Source organism: Hippoglossus hippoglossus, chromosome 11, assembly GCF_009819705.1.
Source record: "Hippoglossus hippoglossus isolate fHipHip1 chromosome 11, fHipHip1.pri, whole genome shotgun sequence".
In the NCBI taxonomy this organism is placed as follows: domain Eukaryota; kingdom Metazoa; phylum Chordata; class Actinopteri; order Pleuronectiformes; family Pleuronectidae; genus Hippoglossus; species Hippoglossus hippoglossus.
In genome coordinates, this window is record NC_047161.1 from 5,545,370 (window position 1) to 5,563,287 (window position 17,918).

Below are 17,918 nucleotides of genomic sequence, written 5' to 3' on the forward strand. Positions count from 1 at the left end.
ACCAGTATATATATGTCATTAAATATATCACAAACAGCTTTAGTTGCTCTCAGACAGTGTGGAGACACTGGCAACAGTTTGGCAGCTGCCTCCAACCAAACAGTGTGGCATCAAAGGCAGCTGCCTCCGACAGTGAAGCATCAAAGGCAGCTGCCTCTAAACATTGTGGCAACAAAGGCAGCTGCCTCAAACAGTGTAGAGAGTGGAGGAGAAAAAGTGCTATTCTATATCTCACGGCCTGAGTCTAACTCTTCTCATCCTCCAACATGAACAGAATTATCCTCCAGCTCCTTGTACTGGGATTCTGCATCGCAATCGGTGAGTTAAAACTTTAATATTGGGATTTATACAAATAGAAATTCATATTATTCTGCTTTAATTTAAAACCCCACTTGTTGAAACTTCACCCTTAAAAAGAAATGTGTAAGAACAGATGTTTCCTTATCCTCGACTAAATCAAAGTTTTTTTACACAGAGTTTGATGTGTGGCTTCTTTTTTAAGTGATTGATTGCAGTTGTTGCATTTCTCTTTTGAAATCATGAGATTGTTTTAGAAGAAAATGAAATGGAAGCATTTTTTATCTGTGTGAGCCGTATTTGATCTTTGTTTACTGGCAATTCTTTAAAAAACTTTCATTTCATTTCGGAATTGAAACTCAACTCCTGCTGTGGGGGTCCAAGCACCCCCAAATATTTCCTTTTTAGTTTTTCCCAATGACAGTCTCTCTAGTACTTCTCATGTTGGGAGTGGTGGGGTGTCACCCTAACGCCCTCTACTGGCAGCTGCCACCACGCCACAAATATTTCATCTGGCTGCTCCTCTGGCAGCCTGGTTACTCCCATCCATGAAGGATGTTGCTGTTGTAAGTAAGAATCTACTTCACATCCAAATGACAAAACTTGGGGCCTGTTTTTCTGTGACCTGTAATTTTAGTGAATGAGCAGTAGGGAGCAGTATAATGCTGAGACTGCATATAGAAGGTCACAGTGTTTGGACAGTGCCACACCTGAAAATTCGAATTCCCTGCTTTCACAATGGACTACGGAGCCCCCCCCTGGTATCAGGTGAAGAAAAGAAAAAATATGTGCCCTCAATTTAATAATCCGTGCCCTCGGTTTAGCTTATGATGTCCTTCTGCATGCAGAAAGAGGACGTCCCTACAGGTGTGGCTTGTCTGCTAAACAGGAAATACGCTGCTGCTGCGATTTTTACCTGAAACCACTCTACAGAGAATGAGGTGCACGACTGCAACTGTTCTTCTGAGAACTTGAGTCACACTAACATGAGAATCTGACTTTTAAGACTTATTGTTTTAAATAAATTAAACAGCAATAAAGCACAAAACAAAAGATAAAATACAAAGCAATGAAAAAAAAGTATTAATGATTTATCATTTAGTTTTTTAAATGGGTCTATTATGTTTTCCCCACCGAGTAAAGATTCAAAAGTATGAAAGAGAGGTAACGCTTTACTGTAAGTCCTTCGATATAGTATTTCTTTGCATAGAAATATTTCATAGGCAGGAAAGCAAAATCTACAATAAGAGTAGATAAAATATCTAAAGATTATAACATTCATGCAGTCTATTGGATGTTTTATTCAAACAAAACAGACCCGGTCTAAAGAAGCAGATGTCTCTTCATTAACAGTAAATGACATGACCCTGTTGTTAGCTGTCTTCATAACAAACACTAATTTGAAGGGTGTGTTTGATTAACTTGGCCTAAAATTGAGGCCTCCCTCATTACTCAAGATGTCCTTTACATCAGGCGAGGATGATAATATAGAAATTATGTAATGGTGATTGTCCTCCCTGTACTGTAAAAGTACAAGGTAATGATTTAAATGTATTTTTACTGTAACAATAGAGGGCGCCTCTAATCATTACATCATGGGAAGATGATCTTCTTTTTTTTTTTTGACTGCACCTGCTCATGACGGGGTTTTTCCCATCTTTTATTCAGAGCCTGTTCTTCTAAGAGGTGTGCTGCTGTGTAGAAACAACAGAGATGAACACACGACCAATTATAAGTTGAGACACTTCTGCTGCAGTGAACAAACAGTCATATGTAATTAACGTGATTAGTTTTACTGTTCCCATGTGTCTTCGTCTTCAGACTGCATTAGATTCTCCTCACGTTGGCCTTAAACAGATTAGGAGATAAATGGCCCCTGGGCACTGACATGAGGGCGAGACACACAACCAAATTCAGACACTTTCCATCTCACTGTGGTTCATTTGAGTCATAGTGATCATTTTGAGGCCTGGTGGTTGTTTTACATAGTTTGATTGACATTTTTCCATTGCTGTTGGCTGTTTGTGTCTCCAGATATTTTGAACCTATTATGTGGTTGTTTTGTGTTGTTTTAATTTCTTTCAATAACAAATGCTAACCGTTGCTTGGGAGTGCATGTTTGGTTGTGCATATGACACAATGGCGTTGAGAATCAAGTTGATCTGGATTTTACATTCTTGTCAGCAGCAGTAGTCGAAAAGGGATTTGTGAAAGATGTTAGTCGGCATTCCGGAGCGCTGAAGTGCTGCAAGGTGTGGCCCTCTGCTCACATGCCACGACTGTTTTCAGGCGTATACAACTGTTACAGCAGAATATATTTTAATGAAATGCACGGGTATATTTTAGTAGGGGGTGTTTAGGACGAATGATGAGAGGATGTAATGATTGTCAAAGAGTTTGCAAATTGTACTCACTGTACTTAGCTGTTACTTGAGCTCGGTTGTAACCGAAACCAGCTGAACAGGGTGTGTTGCTACCGTGTCAAAGAAAAGAATAGTGTTACCTTACCAGATTGTGATTTGAAATCTGTTTTTCCCACAACATCAGACAGGTGTGACTTTTTTGCTTGTGACCATTTTGTGTCTGTTTAATTTAGTTTCGAGTGTATTTTCGGAGAAGGTCTGTTTTAGTTTTAATTTGAATCGTGTTAGAAGCCTGGAGACGTAAACAAATCCGGGTCATATAAACTAGTTGTTTTGTAAAACCCTTAGATTCACAGTGTGACGTATTTGGGGGTTGCAACCAAAAGTACCTGGGGGTTGGGACCCCGAATAATGATTATTAATGAACTTTTATTGATATAGCAGTAGCAGTTAAAAAGGGCTTCACAATATGCAAGACGGCGAATCAATAAACAGTTAAATACCTAAAATAAACAACCAAAATAGAATCAGGAAAGGCTTTCTGCTAGGAGTACATTTCAAGAAGGGGCCGTTTCGGACGGCCTGATTTCCTCTGGCAGGTCATTCCAGAGCTTCTGGGCCCTGAAGGCAAAGGCCCCCGTCCCCTACGCTAAGGTCTAAAATATGATCTGGAGCCAGGTCACACACACACACACACACACACACACACACACACACACACACACACACACACACACACACACAAAACAAACAGGGAGTCGGTGTAAAGAGGCTCAAACAGGTGTGATATGATAAACACTGTTTATCATATCACACCTGTTTGAGCCTAACATCTGATTATCACACCATGATAATCAGATGTTGCAGGAGCCAAACACTCTCCTTATTTTGTTTTTAACGTGAGAACTGTCGGATCTGCCCTTAAACGTTTGTTAACTTTTCCAGACACGTTTTTTTTTTGTACGATGACTTCATTGTGTACTTTCAACCCAACCTCCAATCATGAGACTGTGACGCTGAAACTGGAGCGACAGGTTTTTCAAATAGCAGTTTCAATAGAACTCACTGTAGTCACTGCATGTGTCCCCCTCCCCAGCGCAGACTGGGAAACTCCACATGTCCACTATGAGGCTTGGTGTCACCATGGCAACAGAGAGCAGTTCCTTCTCTTTCAATCTAGAATCTTTTTTAGATATTTTTTAAATCAATGTAGACATAATGTCCTAACTCCCAGGGATGGTTTGGGCGTTCTTTCTGAGGTGACTTTAGTCAACAGAAACCTTTTGTCAAAACCAGTTCTGAACAAAACAATTGATTTCCGGTGAATGGAAAAACCTGCCCATCGTTAACAGGAGGCAGGGAGTTTTTCTTTACCAGTGTTTGAGCAACAAATGTTTGTTGCGCCACTGGGAGTAAATGCCAGTGGCACAACTAAGTATTTCAAGTTTCTAAGTAATTTTATTTAAATTTTGAGGGAACTAAACCTTTAAGTTTTAGGAGGAAATACATGTGTCTGTGTCAAATGATTCCTAAGTGATCTTTTGGGAGGTTCTTAAAGAGGCAGCTGATGAAGTGCTGGAAACTAATTATACAGGGAAAGGCCTGATCAACACCTGACTGATTTATCTGCCTTGTCATGACTCACCAATTGTCTTGGACAATAGAAAACAAGATGTTCAGAGAGTCTGAGAACAAACACGTGGTTCTTGTCTCCCCTGAAGTCAATACATTTGATTGATCTCATCGTGTCTCTAGTTCTTCAGAGAAATAATAACTCAACACTCGAGAAGAATTTCTCCTACAGCGTTCTGTGACTTCATCTTAAGCCTCAGCAACCAGTAGTCTGACTTTATTTTTATTTTCTATCCAATTCATCTCCATACACTTGTTTGATTGGTATGTCCTGAAATGTGCCGTGATTTAGAAATGTAACTTTTAAATGTTAGGGTTTGTAAGAGACAGACTTTAAAGAGGGGTCAAAATGAAAGGAGCAAGTACATTTTGTCTCCAACATGAGTCAAAAACGCTAGAAAAGATTATATACACTGAACTTACACTTCCCAAAATGCAGCTTTGGTAAATGCCCATGGACACTCGTAATATGCATTTACATTTAAGGTCTGAAGTGTGGTCAGACTGGATTTGTTTGCGTTGATGTTGATGGATGACGAATTTGCACAATCCACAGTACAAAGGAAATGAGCTAACCCCAGCTCCAGTAATGCAAAAGCACTAGAATCAAATTCCATGAAGATCAATAACCATTTTAGATGCAACCACTTCATACACCTTTCCAAACGACACATGTGAGAAGCATGTTTCCTGTCTTGAAGATGCCCCATGAGTATTGCCTGTTGTAAAACGTATGTAAACTAATTATACTTTTCTCGTTTTTTCTCCTCATCTCCCTCCCTCCTTTCCTGGTTTTTGAAATCAGGCCAAGCTCTGCAATGCTACAAATGCACTATAGGCGTGTGGGGCATGTGCATAACCTCTGAAATCACATGTAAAGCCGGACAGCATTGCTTCAGTGGTGTTGGGACGGCAGGTAAGACGCTCAGTAGCTTAAACATTCTCATGGGACAACGTTCATCTCAACAAGTTCCATAAAAACTCTAGAAACCAAACCAGTTGCATTTTCAAAATAAGAATAGATAAACACTCAGTATCTAACTTGTTGGGGTTACATCCTCATCATTCTTCAGTCTGACAGGTTGGAAAGAAATGCACATAAAAGCTACTGATTCATTTAGTTCACTGTCTGTTTACAAACTGGATTTTAAGATACAGTAAACATGAGGTTGTCAGGTGAAAAATGTCAATTTCATTCTTTTTTTATTGGATTCAATTAAAATCACTCATTTACATCAAAGCTACTAAGTTAGTTTTTCCAAATACAGTTTATTTTTTATGTGATATGATTTGAACATGAGTTTGCAATCTTAAAATTCAAATAAAATAGTTATGTTAAAGTTATATGAGACATTGCAGTTAAAATAGTTTATTTAAAATTACAGGTCTATAAAACAATTGCAACTGGAACGATTCTGAAACCAAGACCAAAACCTTTGTCATTAAATAAATGCGTAGTGATTTAGAAATGTGCCTTTTTTGTAATCTTAATTATGAGATTATTTTATCTTAGTCTTAAACACTGTGAACACTTGATTACATTGATTACATTCCACAAAATGCAACTTGATGCAGTCTCTTCATTCCACCCTCTAGTTTATCAGTAGTTTAGAGCAGACTTTAGTTCTGCTGTGTGGTGTAAAGCATGAATGGCTGTGAAGAAAGAAATTCAATGCAGATATGATCATCTATAAAGTATTTGCTAGCTCTGTAGTTTTTAAATGCTGAATAGGGGAGATTTAAAGTTGTGTAACTTTATATTATATCGTCATTCAAACGTACAACAACTTACTAGTGCATTCCTCTGAGTGTGCAACCTCAGGCAGCCGTGTCAAACACAATGAACAAAGAACACTGACGGTGATTGTTTGTTTGTTGTCGTTCAGCCGCCGGCCACGTGGCTATACGAAAGAAGGGCTGTCTAGCGGAGGTTTATTGCAACAAGACCACGTCGTGGAACCTTCTCAGCAACTCCAACTCCACTGTCTACACCATGACCAAGACGTGCTGCAACACTGACCTCTGCAATGCAGCGCCCGGTCTGCCCGGGGCCTCCGGGCTCAGCCTGGCCCTCGCCACCGTCACTGCTCTGCTCATGGCCCAAGTCCTGGTTTGACAGAAGATACAGTGGATTACTGGATGACACAAAACACACACACACGCAAAAACACACACATTTCATATTGTACACACACAAGCACTACCAGGGTTAAATTGAATGCCCACCTCAGACATGAGCTCTTTGGTTTTGTAACGTTTTTTTCTTCTCTTCACACGCTTTGTCTTTATTGTTCTCCGGGTTCTTTTTCATTTCACACTAATGTTTGTCCGTTAAAATTAACTTTCCTACTTTTCCTATCTTCCTTGTATCAGCCTTCATTTCTCTGTAAGAGATTAAAATGTGTAGCGGACAAACAATTTAAAGTCAAAAATGAATGTGTAACCCTGACGTGAATTTATGATTTGTTAACCAATTTATGATGTCAAAGCTTTAATATAAACATTTTTATTTCTAGTCATTTCATTTGCTTTGTCTTCACTCAATAAATCTGGCAGTTTCAGTGAAAACTATTCTCTTGTTTTGCTGGTCGTACCTTCTTCTTTTTTTTACTCCAATGGTTCCATTAATGTGTTTTACTGAAATGTAACTGAGAATGAACCAATTTTCCACACTTTTGGCCCCAAAGAAAAAGAAGCATGTATGTCTGAATGTTTTCTGTGAAGCTGGATATGTAGACAATTTGAAGAATGAACTAAACGCCTAAATGCGGCAAAAAAAAACAACTTCCTGTGTGGTTTTACTGTGATTTTTGGTATCGGATCAGTGTCATCCTGCAGGAACAGCAGGTTGTTCAGGTTTCAGTGCACCACACCAGAGATGAGTTCAGGTTTTGGCACTTAGATCCAAGAAGAGCCGTCTGCAAACAAAAGAACTCTTGAGCAAATAAGTGGGTTGGTTGAGTTGGTGTCTCCAATGAAGTGTTTCCAAAGTCAAGTATGTTTTGGCTTTGGTGGTTTATTGAGGCTTCAATGATGTCAAAGTTTAGAGACACCCAAGAGAGAAATGTCTATAAAGTGTGAACCAACTAGTTTTAACTTCACAAATAGTTTTAACAGTTTCCTGACTCAACATTATTTTTTTGCCATATTTCAAAATTAAGCAGTCAGTCAATCGAGAAATGAAAAAAATATAAACTCGCGCTCATCATTCAATAACTTGTTCTACCACAGGTGCACTTTGTTCATCTCTTGGCAATGCAAGCAATGCCTGTGCATCCTTTCCATTCCTTAGCTCTGAGTAACTCTTGCCTCGAGGGGAAGGTAGAGACAGACGACTTGAAATCCCCAACTTGTCCCCTCCCCGATGACATCCTATAAATGGTAGACCTCGCCGAGCAGGCTCATCAGTTTGTACTCCTCACAGGATCCAAGCAGCTACAAGCTTCTCTGAACAAGGATTTCTTTCCCCGCTCAAACCCAGGACCAAACCAACACACCAAGATGGCCAGGATCGTACTTGGAATCGTTGCAGTAATTGCATCTTTCATGCTGGGTGAGATTAATCAATCAATCAATGTTATCACTGGATAAGATTTGTGTACAATTTTCTTTTGGACAAATTATCTGGCAGTAATTGATCAGATTTTGGTTTGTAAAATCTTATAAAATACAGAAATGTCTCAATTCCATTCAGGTTTGTCTGTCAGATTCTAATAATTTATAGTTTATAATGGTGTCGCGCTGGTACATAGCATGTAGTTTAACTTGTATGTGTCATGACATCATTCTTTCAAAAAAAATCTGCTGTCATCACAACGTAACCAAAGTGAATCATGAACTTAAAGAGACTCGAAGAAGGGAAGCGCTCACACAGGTTTATCTACAGCAACAGTTTTCAAACGGACTAAGAAATTAGCTCAATTCAAAAAAACGGTTAAGTGCAGGTTAAATATAAGTTTATCGTATTTCAATGCTTTGAGAACCACAGATGAAATTTACCTGAAATTACTTACTTTCAGTCTTAATTTTAAATTTTTTCTTTAATAAAACCAACCGAGTATTTACTTTAAATCCAACTGTACATCCCCATTTCTGTGAAACCGCACCACTGATCGACAAGGCGATCGTTTGATTTGTCAGTTAGAATTGGATTTTCCTCAGCTCATCTGGGCGGGGTCTAACAACTTCACCTTGGGCCACAGTGCAAACTGAACCAGAGCGATCTGGCAACAGATGGAAATGAACGTTCAGGAGAAAGACTTACACCACCACCTGCTAATATTAGACCTATTAGACCTATACTCTTACAAAGTAATCACTGTCATTCAATTAAAACATATTAATGTTGATAAACAAATTTGGGAAATGTTTAGAAAGATTGGGCCACAAAATATTCATGTTGAAGAATAAACTAAATCTATTGAATCACTATAGATAAAGTGATGTTTCGATGATTGGAGATTGTACAAAAACAGTCAAATAAACAAAATTTGAAATGCATCTAACTCTCGTGCTTTTTTACTTGTGTGTTTCAGTGGACTCGCTCACGTGCAACAAATGCAGCTTGAGTCTTTTGGGCTACTGCATCAGCTCTAGCACTGAGACCTGCGCAGACAACACCACCACATGCTTCACTGCAAAAGCTTGTAAGTCACCTCGGAATTTCCAAATGCTCACACCCTTTCCCTTCAAACATCACACAGCAGCACAGGCGTCATTCACCTCAGTCCTTCCCAAACACTGTGATGCCCAGACACACAGATCAGCAAGCACACCCCAGTGCTCCCAGCTGCCAAACCAGTATCACATGTGACCAGATGCTGATACTATAACTCATGGTCACTGCACCAGTGGAAAATAACTTCTTTACCTGAACACAAGTTTTAAGAAGTAGATTGTACATGGTCAGGAAGTCAAAATAAAAGGATTCAGTTAAGTTTCAGTGTTGGACAAAAACTTGTATTTCCAGTTTTGAGTGTTTCATTTACTTTAGATCAATTTAAGAAGTAAAATAAGGAAGTAAAGAATACTTTACTTTTACAGATCTTAAAAGCATATCTTATGTTGAATTTAAAATGTATATCTGCACCATTGTGTTTAACATACGAGAAACTACAGCATTGTGAATTCAAAGTGAATTTGGTGCAACAAAAAGTAAAATAAAAAACGTTACGTGCAGTGTAAAGTCTAATAAACCAGAACCTTAACACTTTAATGTGAAATATTTGTTTCCACCTCTGTTTTTCTCCTCAGTCTAACACAAACCATTTCCCTCCGCAGCTTTCCCCAAACTGCCCGACTTTGCAGGCTTCAGTTCCCAGGGTTGCGGGGTCAGCAGCATTGGTTGCAACGCGACCGGGAACGATACCCTGCTGACCTTTTCGTACAATATCAAATCCGAATGTTGCAGCGGAGACAAATGCAACCCCATCAACCTGACCAGCGACGCCCCGGCCACCAAGCTGACCTTCACCGCCGCCATTGGGGCAGCTCTCCTGGCCTCCGTGTGGGGAAGCATGCAGTAAAATGTCGTGCCACAACCAAACAACAGCAGCAGCCCCCCTGCTACTGAGCCTATGATTCTATTTCTCATAACTCACCTCTTGTTATGTCAGGTTTTTGGGATGTACAATGACATTAGATACAATCAACATCATGGAGGTTGATCAATGGAATGAAAACATTGTGTTGAGCATTGAGTATGTCGACCTGCCATGTTGCTGTTTTGCTTTTGTTTATTTTAATCAATACATTTATTTATCGTTTCACTAAAATGTTTCTTGCTGTACAAAACAGGGATGTTGAAATAAACAAAATCTAATATTATTTCGGCTGCTTGTTCCTATTTTTACATAACGACCATATTGATTTATTTGTCATCTTCATCTCCAGCACTTCTCTCCTCTAATGATTCTCAACCAGACCATACTTGTACCCAAGAGTTTGATTATGGATTTACCATGAAAAGCTTCAGATGCTGTATATAAGTCAGGCAATAATAATCTTCTATATTGTCATTATGCCTTTACATCATGACGTAATTTATACCAAATGATGATGGTTGCTTTATCCAAACAAGCCATGGATCGTGCATCTCTTGTTAATTGTGGCCAAAGTTTATGAATTTCTGCATTTTCTGACTTTGTAGAGATGTCATGATGATGTCGTTCCTACAAATATGATCACTGATTACTTTTCGATCTATATAAGCTTTAATGTCGTGTCTACAAGATGCAGAGACACCGCGAAAAAAAATAAATTTGAATTAGAATGGCACTCAGTAGAGCACATGACACCACCAATGCCCAGGGGTGTCCTTAAATTCAATCAAGCTGCAAACATTTTCACACATTCATAGATATCAGCCGCCTAAATATGCCAGGGAATATGTGAAAATATTTAAAAACACCCTATCTCACAATGTTTGTTGATCCTCCCCCTGATCCAGATCCACACCAAAATGTTACTTCTTCTTTCTTGGTCCATATTACATTTCTCCACCGAGTTTAATGCTGATTGGTCCTGTAGTTTTTGTGTAATCTTGCTTACAAGCCAAGCAACAAACAAATCGACAAGGGTGAAAACATAACCTCCTCAGCAGAGGTGACTGTCCATGATGTAACTTTCACTTTTCATTTATTTCTGAACATCCTTCCACATTTGCTAAATCGTACTGACTCTTATTTCTGTGCATATTCAGCAGTGCATTCAACAAAAAAGTGTTGTTAGAGCAGAACTGTACAATAATTTAGATTAGAAACATTCATTATATTGATAATATTGGCAAAATTCAAGCAGCAGTTCACCCAAACTGCATTTGTTTTTGTATGATCGATGTTTGTGACGCCACAAAACAAACTTCATCCAGCTGTAAATAATCAGAGAGGAGCCAGTAATCTCAGAATCTCTAAACTTGAGCAAATACAAGCAGTAGCATTTTGCCTAGCAGTCCTCAAAGTCAAACATATGTATCATACTGAACCACATCTTAGATAACGCCTCCACAGCCAGCGTTCACCTTGAGAGGTTATTAAACAAAGTCCTGATGTTTACCTTGTGATTACACGAGGCGCTTGTTTGATAAAGGTGAAACTAAATAGAAATTCATGGGTATTTATTTAAAGGAGTCACATTGGGGGTTTTTTTCCCCAGTTTTTATTCCTGTTAAATAGTTTGTTTGAGTACGTAGAAATTCTGCAAAATTAAAAAGCCAAAAGTCGGCAGTGGAGTGAAAACATGAAGCTCCTAATAATGTTTTGAGCGCACAGCTTCAGTTCTGTTTATTTATTTCTCCATTTCGACTCTGTCTTACACTCACTGGACTTTTGAATTGGGTTATTTTGGTGCCAAAGTAAAGAACGAATTCCTATGTTTGGAAATGTGTATGAACATTAGGTAAAGGGAGTGTCTCCTCACAAATACTTCAATATTTGTTGAGGAATTACTCCTCATTGTCTGAAGCTTTGTCCCCTTTTGTAATCGAATGCTTTTGAAAATGATGGTATTGGTTTCACAAACAAAGACATCAAAGAGACCATCGGTCACCTGTTTTTCTCTTTGTTTGGTTTTTCATAGCTCTCGTGAAAAGCCACCCTCTTGGTTCATTACACCAGGGGTTTGACAAAAGAACATCAGAGGCAACGACCTTTTGTAATCTTATTTAATGAACAATCTGAGATCCTGGCAGCACCTGGGACATAAAACCAGTCGACCAGCGCTGGTGAAGCCCATTTGAACACCTCCTCGGACTGGGACAGTTGGATTATTGAGTCTCTTTGACCACACAGGATATTTGTGTTTGTGCTGATAAATTCTTGATAAAAACACATTTGTGTAAGAGCAAAATGAGGAAGCTGCTTCTGGTCTGCGCGGTATTTATGGCGATGTTTGTGACAGGTAGGCCTTGTATTCACTGTTTTTTACTGAAGTGATCATAAAATTTGAACCTGAAGATGAGTTGAATTAATGATATTTAAATATTTACAATAACTTAATGAGAACACAATAGTCGATTCCACCAAAATCCTGCATGAAGTTTTCTTCCTTTTTACTCAATGGATGGAAAGAAAGAAAAAGAGGGGGGGGGGGTCGATAGATAGACAGACAGACAGACAGACAGACAGACAGACAGACAGACAGATAGACAGACAGACAGACAGATAGACAGACAGACAGACAGACAGATAGACAGACAGACAGATAGACAGACAGACAGACAGTCAGACAGACAGACAGATAGATAGATAGATAGATAGATAGATAGATAGATAGATAGATAGATAGATAGATAGATAGATAGATAGATAAATTTACTTTATTGATCTGCAACTGGGAGGTTAGTGAAAGAAAGAAAGAAAGAAAGAAAGACGGGCGTTATTTTAGGTTCTAGCTCACACTTGATTAAATGAGTACTGTACTTTTGTTGTGATGCATCTGTTAGCATATGAACGAGGCAGTGTATAGGTTTATTTTGAAGAAGCTTGTCAGCGATGGGACATTTTGAACAGCTCTGCCAACAGGTTCGACCTGTTTTTGACAACAGGTTGTTTTTGACAACAGGGAGATCTTTTCCAGACATTTCCACCTGGGTTTTTCCCACTTTACTGATCATAGTTACAATGTGTGAACAAAGTTTTTGCAGAATGATGTATATCAATTAGTCACATTATATGACAAACTGAAAAAACTCATGTTGAGATGGTGTTTATGCAAATCAGCGTTGCCAGCTGAGAAATATTGAATTATCGTACAAGAGGATGTAAAATTATCGGATTTTGAGGGAAATCATCATACGCAACCAGAGTAGGGATGGGACCTTCAATATCGACGTTTCAAATCTGTGTCGAGATTCCGAAGCGCAGAAACACTGCTCCGAAATGTGGTTCAAAGCGGTCAAGACACGTGACCGTGGCTAAGTGATGCTTCAGTGCATCACACCGAAGGTAGGAGCTATGGTTATGATTCCTGAAAGTCAATGAGTAGCTGAACGTATCTTGCAAGTCAGCAAATCCCGATTACAACTGATAATAGTCAGTGTCACTAAATGATCAAATAATCGTACGTCATGGAAATGTTGGCATTATTGATCGTGTATCGTACAAATACGATAACTATCGCACATCTATGATGACAACTTTGATGACATTGACAATAATGATGAGAAGATTTAAAACAAGGTGTGGCTTCCTGAGTTGTTTGTATAACTTATGAGAAAAGAGCCTGTTGTCCTTCCCTTCATCTGCCCATCCCTCTCCTAAAAGCCCTTTTCGTTCTGCCAGGTGAGTCCCTGACCTGTGAAACCTGCAGAGTGGGGGTCGCAGGTAAATGTATGTTCGGCTCCACGGAAACCTGCAGTGACTCTGAGCCCAACTGCTACTGCGGAAACCTGGGTGAGTGACACTTTGACTATGTTGCCTTGGTACAATGAGACCAACAGAAAAAAATTGTAAAGGGTGAGGAAAGATGTGTGTGTTTGTGTGTGCGTGTATGTGTTTGTGTGTGTTTGTCTCCACCCCAGCTGAGTTTGGGACACTTACATAAACTCATTTGGTGCTGGAGTTGAAAAACCTGCCCTGACAGTTCAGGTAGAGGTGTGGCTGGACACCCGACAAACCTGTTCAGTTCCATGATGTTTTTACAGACCTGTGTCGGCCCTTATCCTCAAAATCTCTCTTGTCTCTTCCAATTTGACATCTTTGTGTTTGTCGTTGACACCTTTTTTTTAACTTAAGTATTTGTAATCTTTTTGTTTTGTCGTAGGTTTGTGTCTGTCGCGTGTTACAATCGTCATCAACCTGCAAACTCACTCACTGTTCATTTTCCTGCTGTATTCTCACATTGGCTCATGTTTTTCCGGACATTTTACAAGGAGGCCGGCGGGAAAAACTCAGGGAACTGTCTGGACTGTCAGAGACTGAATGTTAATATAAGTACATCTTTCATTTTAAAGTAATGTCTTTCATTTTAATCTCCTTCTCCCGTTCCAGCCTTCAACGTCAGCAGTCTGATGACGCTGCAGACTCGAGGCTGCCTGGCCTCGTCCCTCTGCAACCAGACTGAAGTGGGAGCTCTCCTGACCGTCGGATACACTGTCACCAAGAGATGCTGCAGCACCGACCTCTGTAACGGAGCCTCGTCCGTCCAGCTCCCTCTCACTGCGGCTTTGGCCGCCGCCCTAATGGTTGTTTGGAGCAACTGCTGCCTTTAAAACTAAAATGAACAAGAATTACAAGCAGGTTCAGCCGTCTTGAAAAAACTATACATCTTCATCCATATGGGAAACAAGTGACTGCATGAAACCTTTTACTGCATGTTAATAAATAAGATGGATGAATAAAACTGTTTTAAATACTCTAGTGACTCTGGGAGTTATTTCCCTGTAGGTTGGGAATCTTTGTGCTGTGAGGAATCTTTTCAGTAATTGTTTCTTTCCTCTTCACCTTCCTGGAACACAAAACCTGACGAACCTCATTCTTGCAGGTTGTTTCACCATTGACTCAGTCCCAAAGCCGTGTCAACACTTTCTCTGTACTTGACAAAGCCTGAGGGATTCAGAACTTTTAATAATAGGGATTCAAAGAATAAAAAAAGGAAACCCGGTGAGCTTGTAAGCCCGGGAACTATGAACACCTTTTGGAAAGCTGTGACCTTCCTGAGTGCCGTCATCGCAGTGGGTAAGTTTAACTTCTGAGGCGACTGTGCAGATTTAAACTGTCTTCACTCACTGATGCAAAAACCAAATTCTTTCTTTGTGACCAGGCGGATGGGGGATTTGTACCTTCTTGGATTAGTGCTCCTTCTGTTTTTGTGTCATAAAATGTCCTTAATTCAAAATCTTTCCGACATGATTCTCTGTGTAAAACATCAACCAACACTTTAATTACTGGACAATTGTGGCTGTTACTTCGAATGGACCCAGGTTCATTACCAGGGACAAATAGAGATAACGGTTAATGGACATTATCCATGCTTGATAAGTCTCAGGTGGTTTCACTGCATTGCAGCTTAATGACATCGAGTCCGGGAACATGTGACTTGTTTATCTGTAATTGCCACAGAGCTAAGAGGCGGGTCCTGTTCTGAATTAATACACATTATGAGACTTGTTTAAAAGCAAAATAAACAATTTTCCAGCGATTCTTGCTTCCTTGTAGAATTAAGAATGAAAACAGAAAATGTCCTGGTTTGCAGATGAATCATTTAAAATGATGACATGTAAAAATACAAATACTGAAGATAACCAAGATGCCAAGTAAATGTTGATATATTCAAACTAATAGAACATTTCTGGACACTATTGCACAGATTTCCTGGTACTGGTGGACTCTTATTTTTTCCTTCTTTCTTTTCAATAAACAGCACAGGGGTTTAACTGCCGTCAGTGTCCTCTAGGTGTGATCGGGTTATGCCTGTTTGGCAGCGACGTCACATGTAATAATGCGACTGAGAGCTGTTATCGTGGAGAAGCACGTAAGGAAACGTTTACAACACAGACACACAGAGATATTAAATACAGAAATGTATAGCAGTGTACAAATATGTAAAGGAAACCAAATAGGGACATTTGGTTAAAATCCACTTTTGCCTGAGTATCTCTGCAAAGTAAATTACTATTAAGCCATTTATCAGCCTTTCAAAGTCTTATTTAAGCTTTAGTTATAGCTGTATCGCATGTTTACCTTTTAAATTAATAAACATTTCATGTGAATAGTTGTAGTCAATATATATATATATATATATATGATAGATAATACTGGATGTGTAGTTTAGTTTTACCTGATAATAATAACAATTATTATTATCATTATTTTAACAATACATTTTTTCACATTCATCTCCATCCTTCTGTTTCCAACCCTCCAGAGTTCAATGCTACCGGGTCGCTCACCCTGCAGACCCGCGGCTGCCTGGACTCAGACCTGTGTGGGAAGACGCTGACCGGCATCGTCCTCGGTGCTGGTTACACCAGCAGTTTCAAGTGCTGTACCACAAGTCTGTGTAATGGAGCCTCCTCTGTCCAGCTCTCTCTGACCGTGGCCCTGTGTGGCGTCCTCCTGTCCTCTCTCTGGGGCACCTGGGACTTCTAGTTTTGCCTGATCCAACCCCTGTGTCTACTGTTGTTGATTTTTACTGTTTGTACTAATCATTTCAATTAAATCCAAGAATCATCATTAAAAAACATTACGACTTCTTCAGTGTGAGTGTAATTGAATACTATTGACGTCTCCCTCCAGTATTGTGTTTGAACGAGCTCGATGGATTTTAATTCAGCCAGCGCCAACAGTCAACAAGTCAAATCATGATAAGGACAGGGATATGGTCACTGCCATCTTGGCCTGGTGGAGCCTCAGTACCGAGGTCCCGACATATATATATTTTAATAAACCAAACTTATTAGAAAAATTTACCTCTCAACGTATATCAGCATGATGGAACTACCTGAAATGACAAAAAAACATCTCTGGGAAAAATGGATGTGGTGTGTTTTTCGATTTTCTTTAATTCTTTAATCATTGAGGAGGTGGAGTTTATGACCAGCCACCAGGGGGAGTTTGAGATGATTTGGCTTCACTTTTGGGTAGCTGTCCTGTCGTCTTTATATAAAGTCATCAGCCGCATGACTTTCTGTTATTAAACCTGTTTCCAGCTTTTTAACATCTAGCACAGTTTTTAAATAATCACGGATGAGTGGAGGCACCAGTTGGCCACACGCGAAACCACAGGCTAGCTAACGAGGAACCTGTTTGGCGTTTTCTTCGTGGTAATCTGATAAACCGAAGACTACTTCGTTAATTTTGTATGTGAAGCCAAAGCTGCATTATAACCTGGTTATGAGCGCCCATCTTGTAGATGGAGTCAAAATATAATTGTATTTTTTATTTTATGTAAATGTTTCTTTGATTTATATAAAAGAAAAAAGAAACAATAACTACTCATTACATAAACAGTGTGTCGCAGCTCTACATGGAGCTTATCAGACATTATAACTGTCAGATCTGATTGGGATCATATAGAAATTGACAGGTATCTTTTGTATCAGTTGTTGTCTCACTGCATATTAGCTGATCGGACAAATGACAGTGTTGTTAGTGCTTGGCTGATGGGCAGGAGAAGGGTTTAGTCATCGAGACACACAACTGGTTTGTTTGCATTTTATATACAAGAGTATGTGTGGTGTGGCTTTATGAGCTGACAACAGTTGACAGCAGTTGACAGCTACAGGTGAGTGGTGTTTTCACCACAGTCGGATGACTGAATTTATCCTTAACTCGCCCCTTCTTCCTGTTAAGTACTTTAAAGCCAAGGATGCCCCCTGGTGCATGCAAACAGAACAGTATGGAACAGTGACGACACATTTACTCTCCTATCTGAATATTCTGCAGAGCTGTAGCTGAAGCATTGAGCTGTGATTTATCAACAGCCATCGATCATTTTTTTAAGTATGTTTTAATTAGCAATAATTAGAGTTGTTTACCAGATGTTTCTAGTTTTACACTCTCCATGTTTTGTCATTTAGACAAAAAATGCTTTTCTTTTTCTTGTTTTAGATAAGCTTTTCTTTTTTTCTATCGTTGTTTGAAAACGTATTCACATCATTCTTAAAACGACCTATTTCCAGTTCTGTAT

General features: G+C 39.3%; 4 protein-coding genes across 4 annotated transcripts; all 4 read left to right on the plus strand.

Moving 5' to 3' along the window:
• The first annotated feature begins 266 nt into the window (after nt 1-266).
• Nucleotides 267-6,541, plus strand: LOC117770661 (lymphocyte antigen 6B-like). The gene is made up of 3 exons (XM_034600314.1): nt 267-318; nt 5,098-5,208; nt 6,179-6,541. The coding sequence occupies exons 1-3, from the start codon at nt 267-269 to the stop codon at nt 6,406-6,408; spliced, it is 393 nt and encodes a 130-aa protein (XP_034456205.1). The 3' UTR covers nt 6,409-6,541.
• Nucleotides 6,542-7,574: 1,033 nt separating this feature from the next.
• Nucleotides 7,575-9,817, plus strand: LOC117770662. The gene is made up of 3 exons (XM_034600315.1): nt 7,575-7,845; nt 8,828-9,103; nt 9,573-9,817. Exons 1-3 carry the CDS (start codon nt 7,671-7,673, stop codon nt 9,815-9,817), a joined length of 696 nt encoding a protein of 231 aa, XP_034456206.1. The 5' UTR covers nt 7,575-7,670.
• Nucleotides 9,818-11,937: 2,120 nt separating this feature from the next.
• Nucleotides 11,938-14,641, plus strand: LOC117770103 (lymphocyte antigen 6 complex locus protein G6d-like). Its single transcript, XM_034599163.1, has 3 exons — nt 11,938-12,188; nt 13,571-13,681; nt 14,279-14,641. The coding sequence occupies exons 1-3, from the start codon at nt 12,137-12,139 to the stop codon at nt 14,497-14,499; spliced, it is 384 nt and encodes a 127-aa protein (XP_034455054.1). The 5' UTR covers nt 11,938-12,136; the 3' UTR covers nt 14,500-14,641.
• Nucleotides 14,642-14,752: 111 nt separating this feature from the next.
• Nucleotides 14,753-16,486, plus strand: LOC117770102 (sperm acrosome membrane-associated protein 4-like). The gene is made up of 4 exons (XM_034599162.1): nt 14,753-14,855; nt 14,893-14,965; nt 15,651-15,761; nt 16,155-16,486. The coding sequence occupies exons 2-4, from the start codon at nt 14,914-14,916 to the stop codon at nt 16,376-16,378; spliced, it is 387 nt and encodes a 128-aa protein (XP_034455053.1). The 5' UTR covers nt 14,753-14,855; nt 14,893-14,913; the 3' UTR covers nt 16,379-16,486.
• The last annotated feature ends 1,432 nt before the right edge of the window (nt 16,487-17,918 follow it).

What these genes read in the sequence shown, in the direction of transcription:
- LOC117770662 (XM_034600315.1), top strand. Translation starts at nt 7,671, where the DNA reads ATGGTAGACCTCGCCGAGCAGGCTCATCAGTTTGTACTCCTCACAGGA. An exon ending in AATTGCATCTTTCATGCTGG is followed by an intron (nt 7,846 to 8,827) that starts GTGAGATTAATC and finishes TGTGTGTTTCAG; the next exon opens with TGGACTCGCTCACGTGCAAC. An exon ending in GCCAAACCAGTATCACATGT is followed by an intron (nt 9,104 to 9,572) that starts GACCAGATGCTG and finishes TTCCCTCCGCAG; the next exon opens with CTTTCCCCAAACTGCCCGAC.
- LOC117770661 (XM_034600314.1), top strand. Translation starts at nt 267, where the DNA reads ATGAACAGAATTATCCTCCAGCTCCTTGTACTGGGATTCTGCATCGCA. An exon ending in GGGATTCTGCATCGCAATCG is followed by an intron (nt 319 to 5,097) that starts GTGAGTTAAAAC and finishes TTTTGAAATCAG; the next exon opens with GCCAAGCTCTGCAATGCTAC. An exon ending in CAGTGGTGTTGGGACGGCAG is followed by an intron (nt 5,209 to 6,178) that starts GTAAGACGCTCA and finishes GTTGTCGTTCAG; the next exon opens with CCGCCGGCCACGTGGCTATA.
- LOC117770103 (XM_034599163.1), top strand. Translation starts at nt 12,137, where the DNA reads ATGAGGAAGCTGCTTCTGGTCTGCGCGGTATTTATGGCGATGTTTGTG. An exon ending in TATGGCGATGTTTGTGACAG is followed by an intron (nt 12,189 to 13,570) that starts GTAGGCCTTGTA and finishes TCGTTCTGCCAG; the next exon opens with GTGAGTCCCTGACCTGTGAA. An exon ending in CTGCTACTGCGGAAACCTGG is followed by an intron (nt 13,682 to 14,278) that starts GTGAGTGACACT and finishes CTCCCGTTCCAG; the next exon opens with CCTTCAACGTCAGCAGTCTG.
- LOC117770102 (XM_034599162.1), top strand. Translation starts at nt 14,914, where the DNA reads ATGAACACCTTTTGGAAAGCTGTGACCTTCCTGAGTGCCGTCATCGCA. An exon ending in GAGTGCCGTCATCGCAGTGG is followed by an intron (nt 14,966 to 15,650) that starts GTAAGTTTAACT and finishes TTCAATAAACAG; the next exon opens with CACAGGGGTTTAACTGCCGT. An exon ending in CTGTTATCGTGGAGAAGCAC is followed by an intron (nt 15,762 to 16,154) that starts GTAAGGAAACGT and finishes CCAACCCTCCAG; the next exon opens with AGTTCAATGCTACCGGGTCG.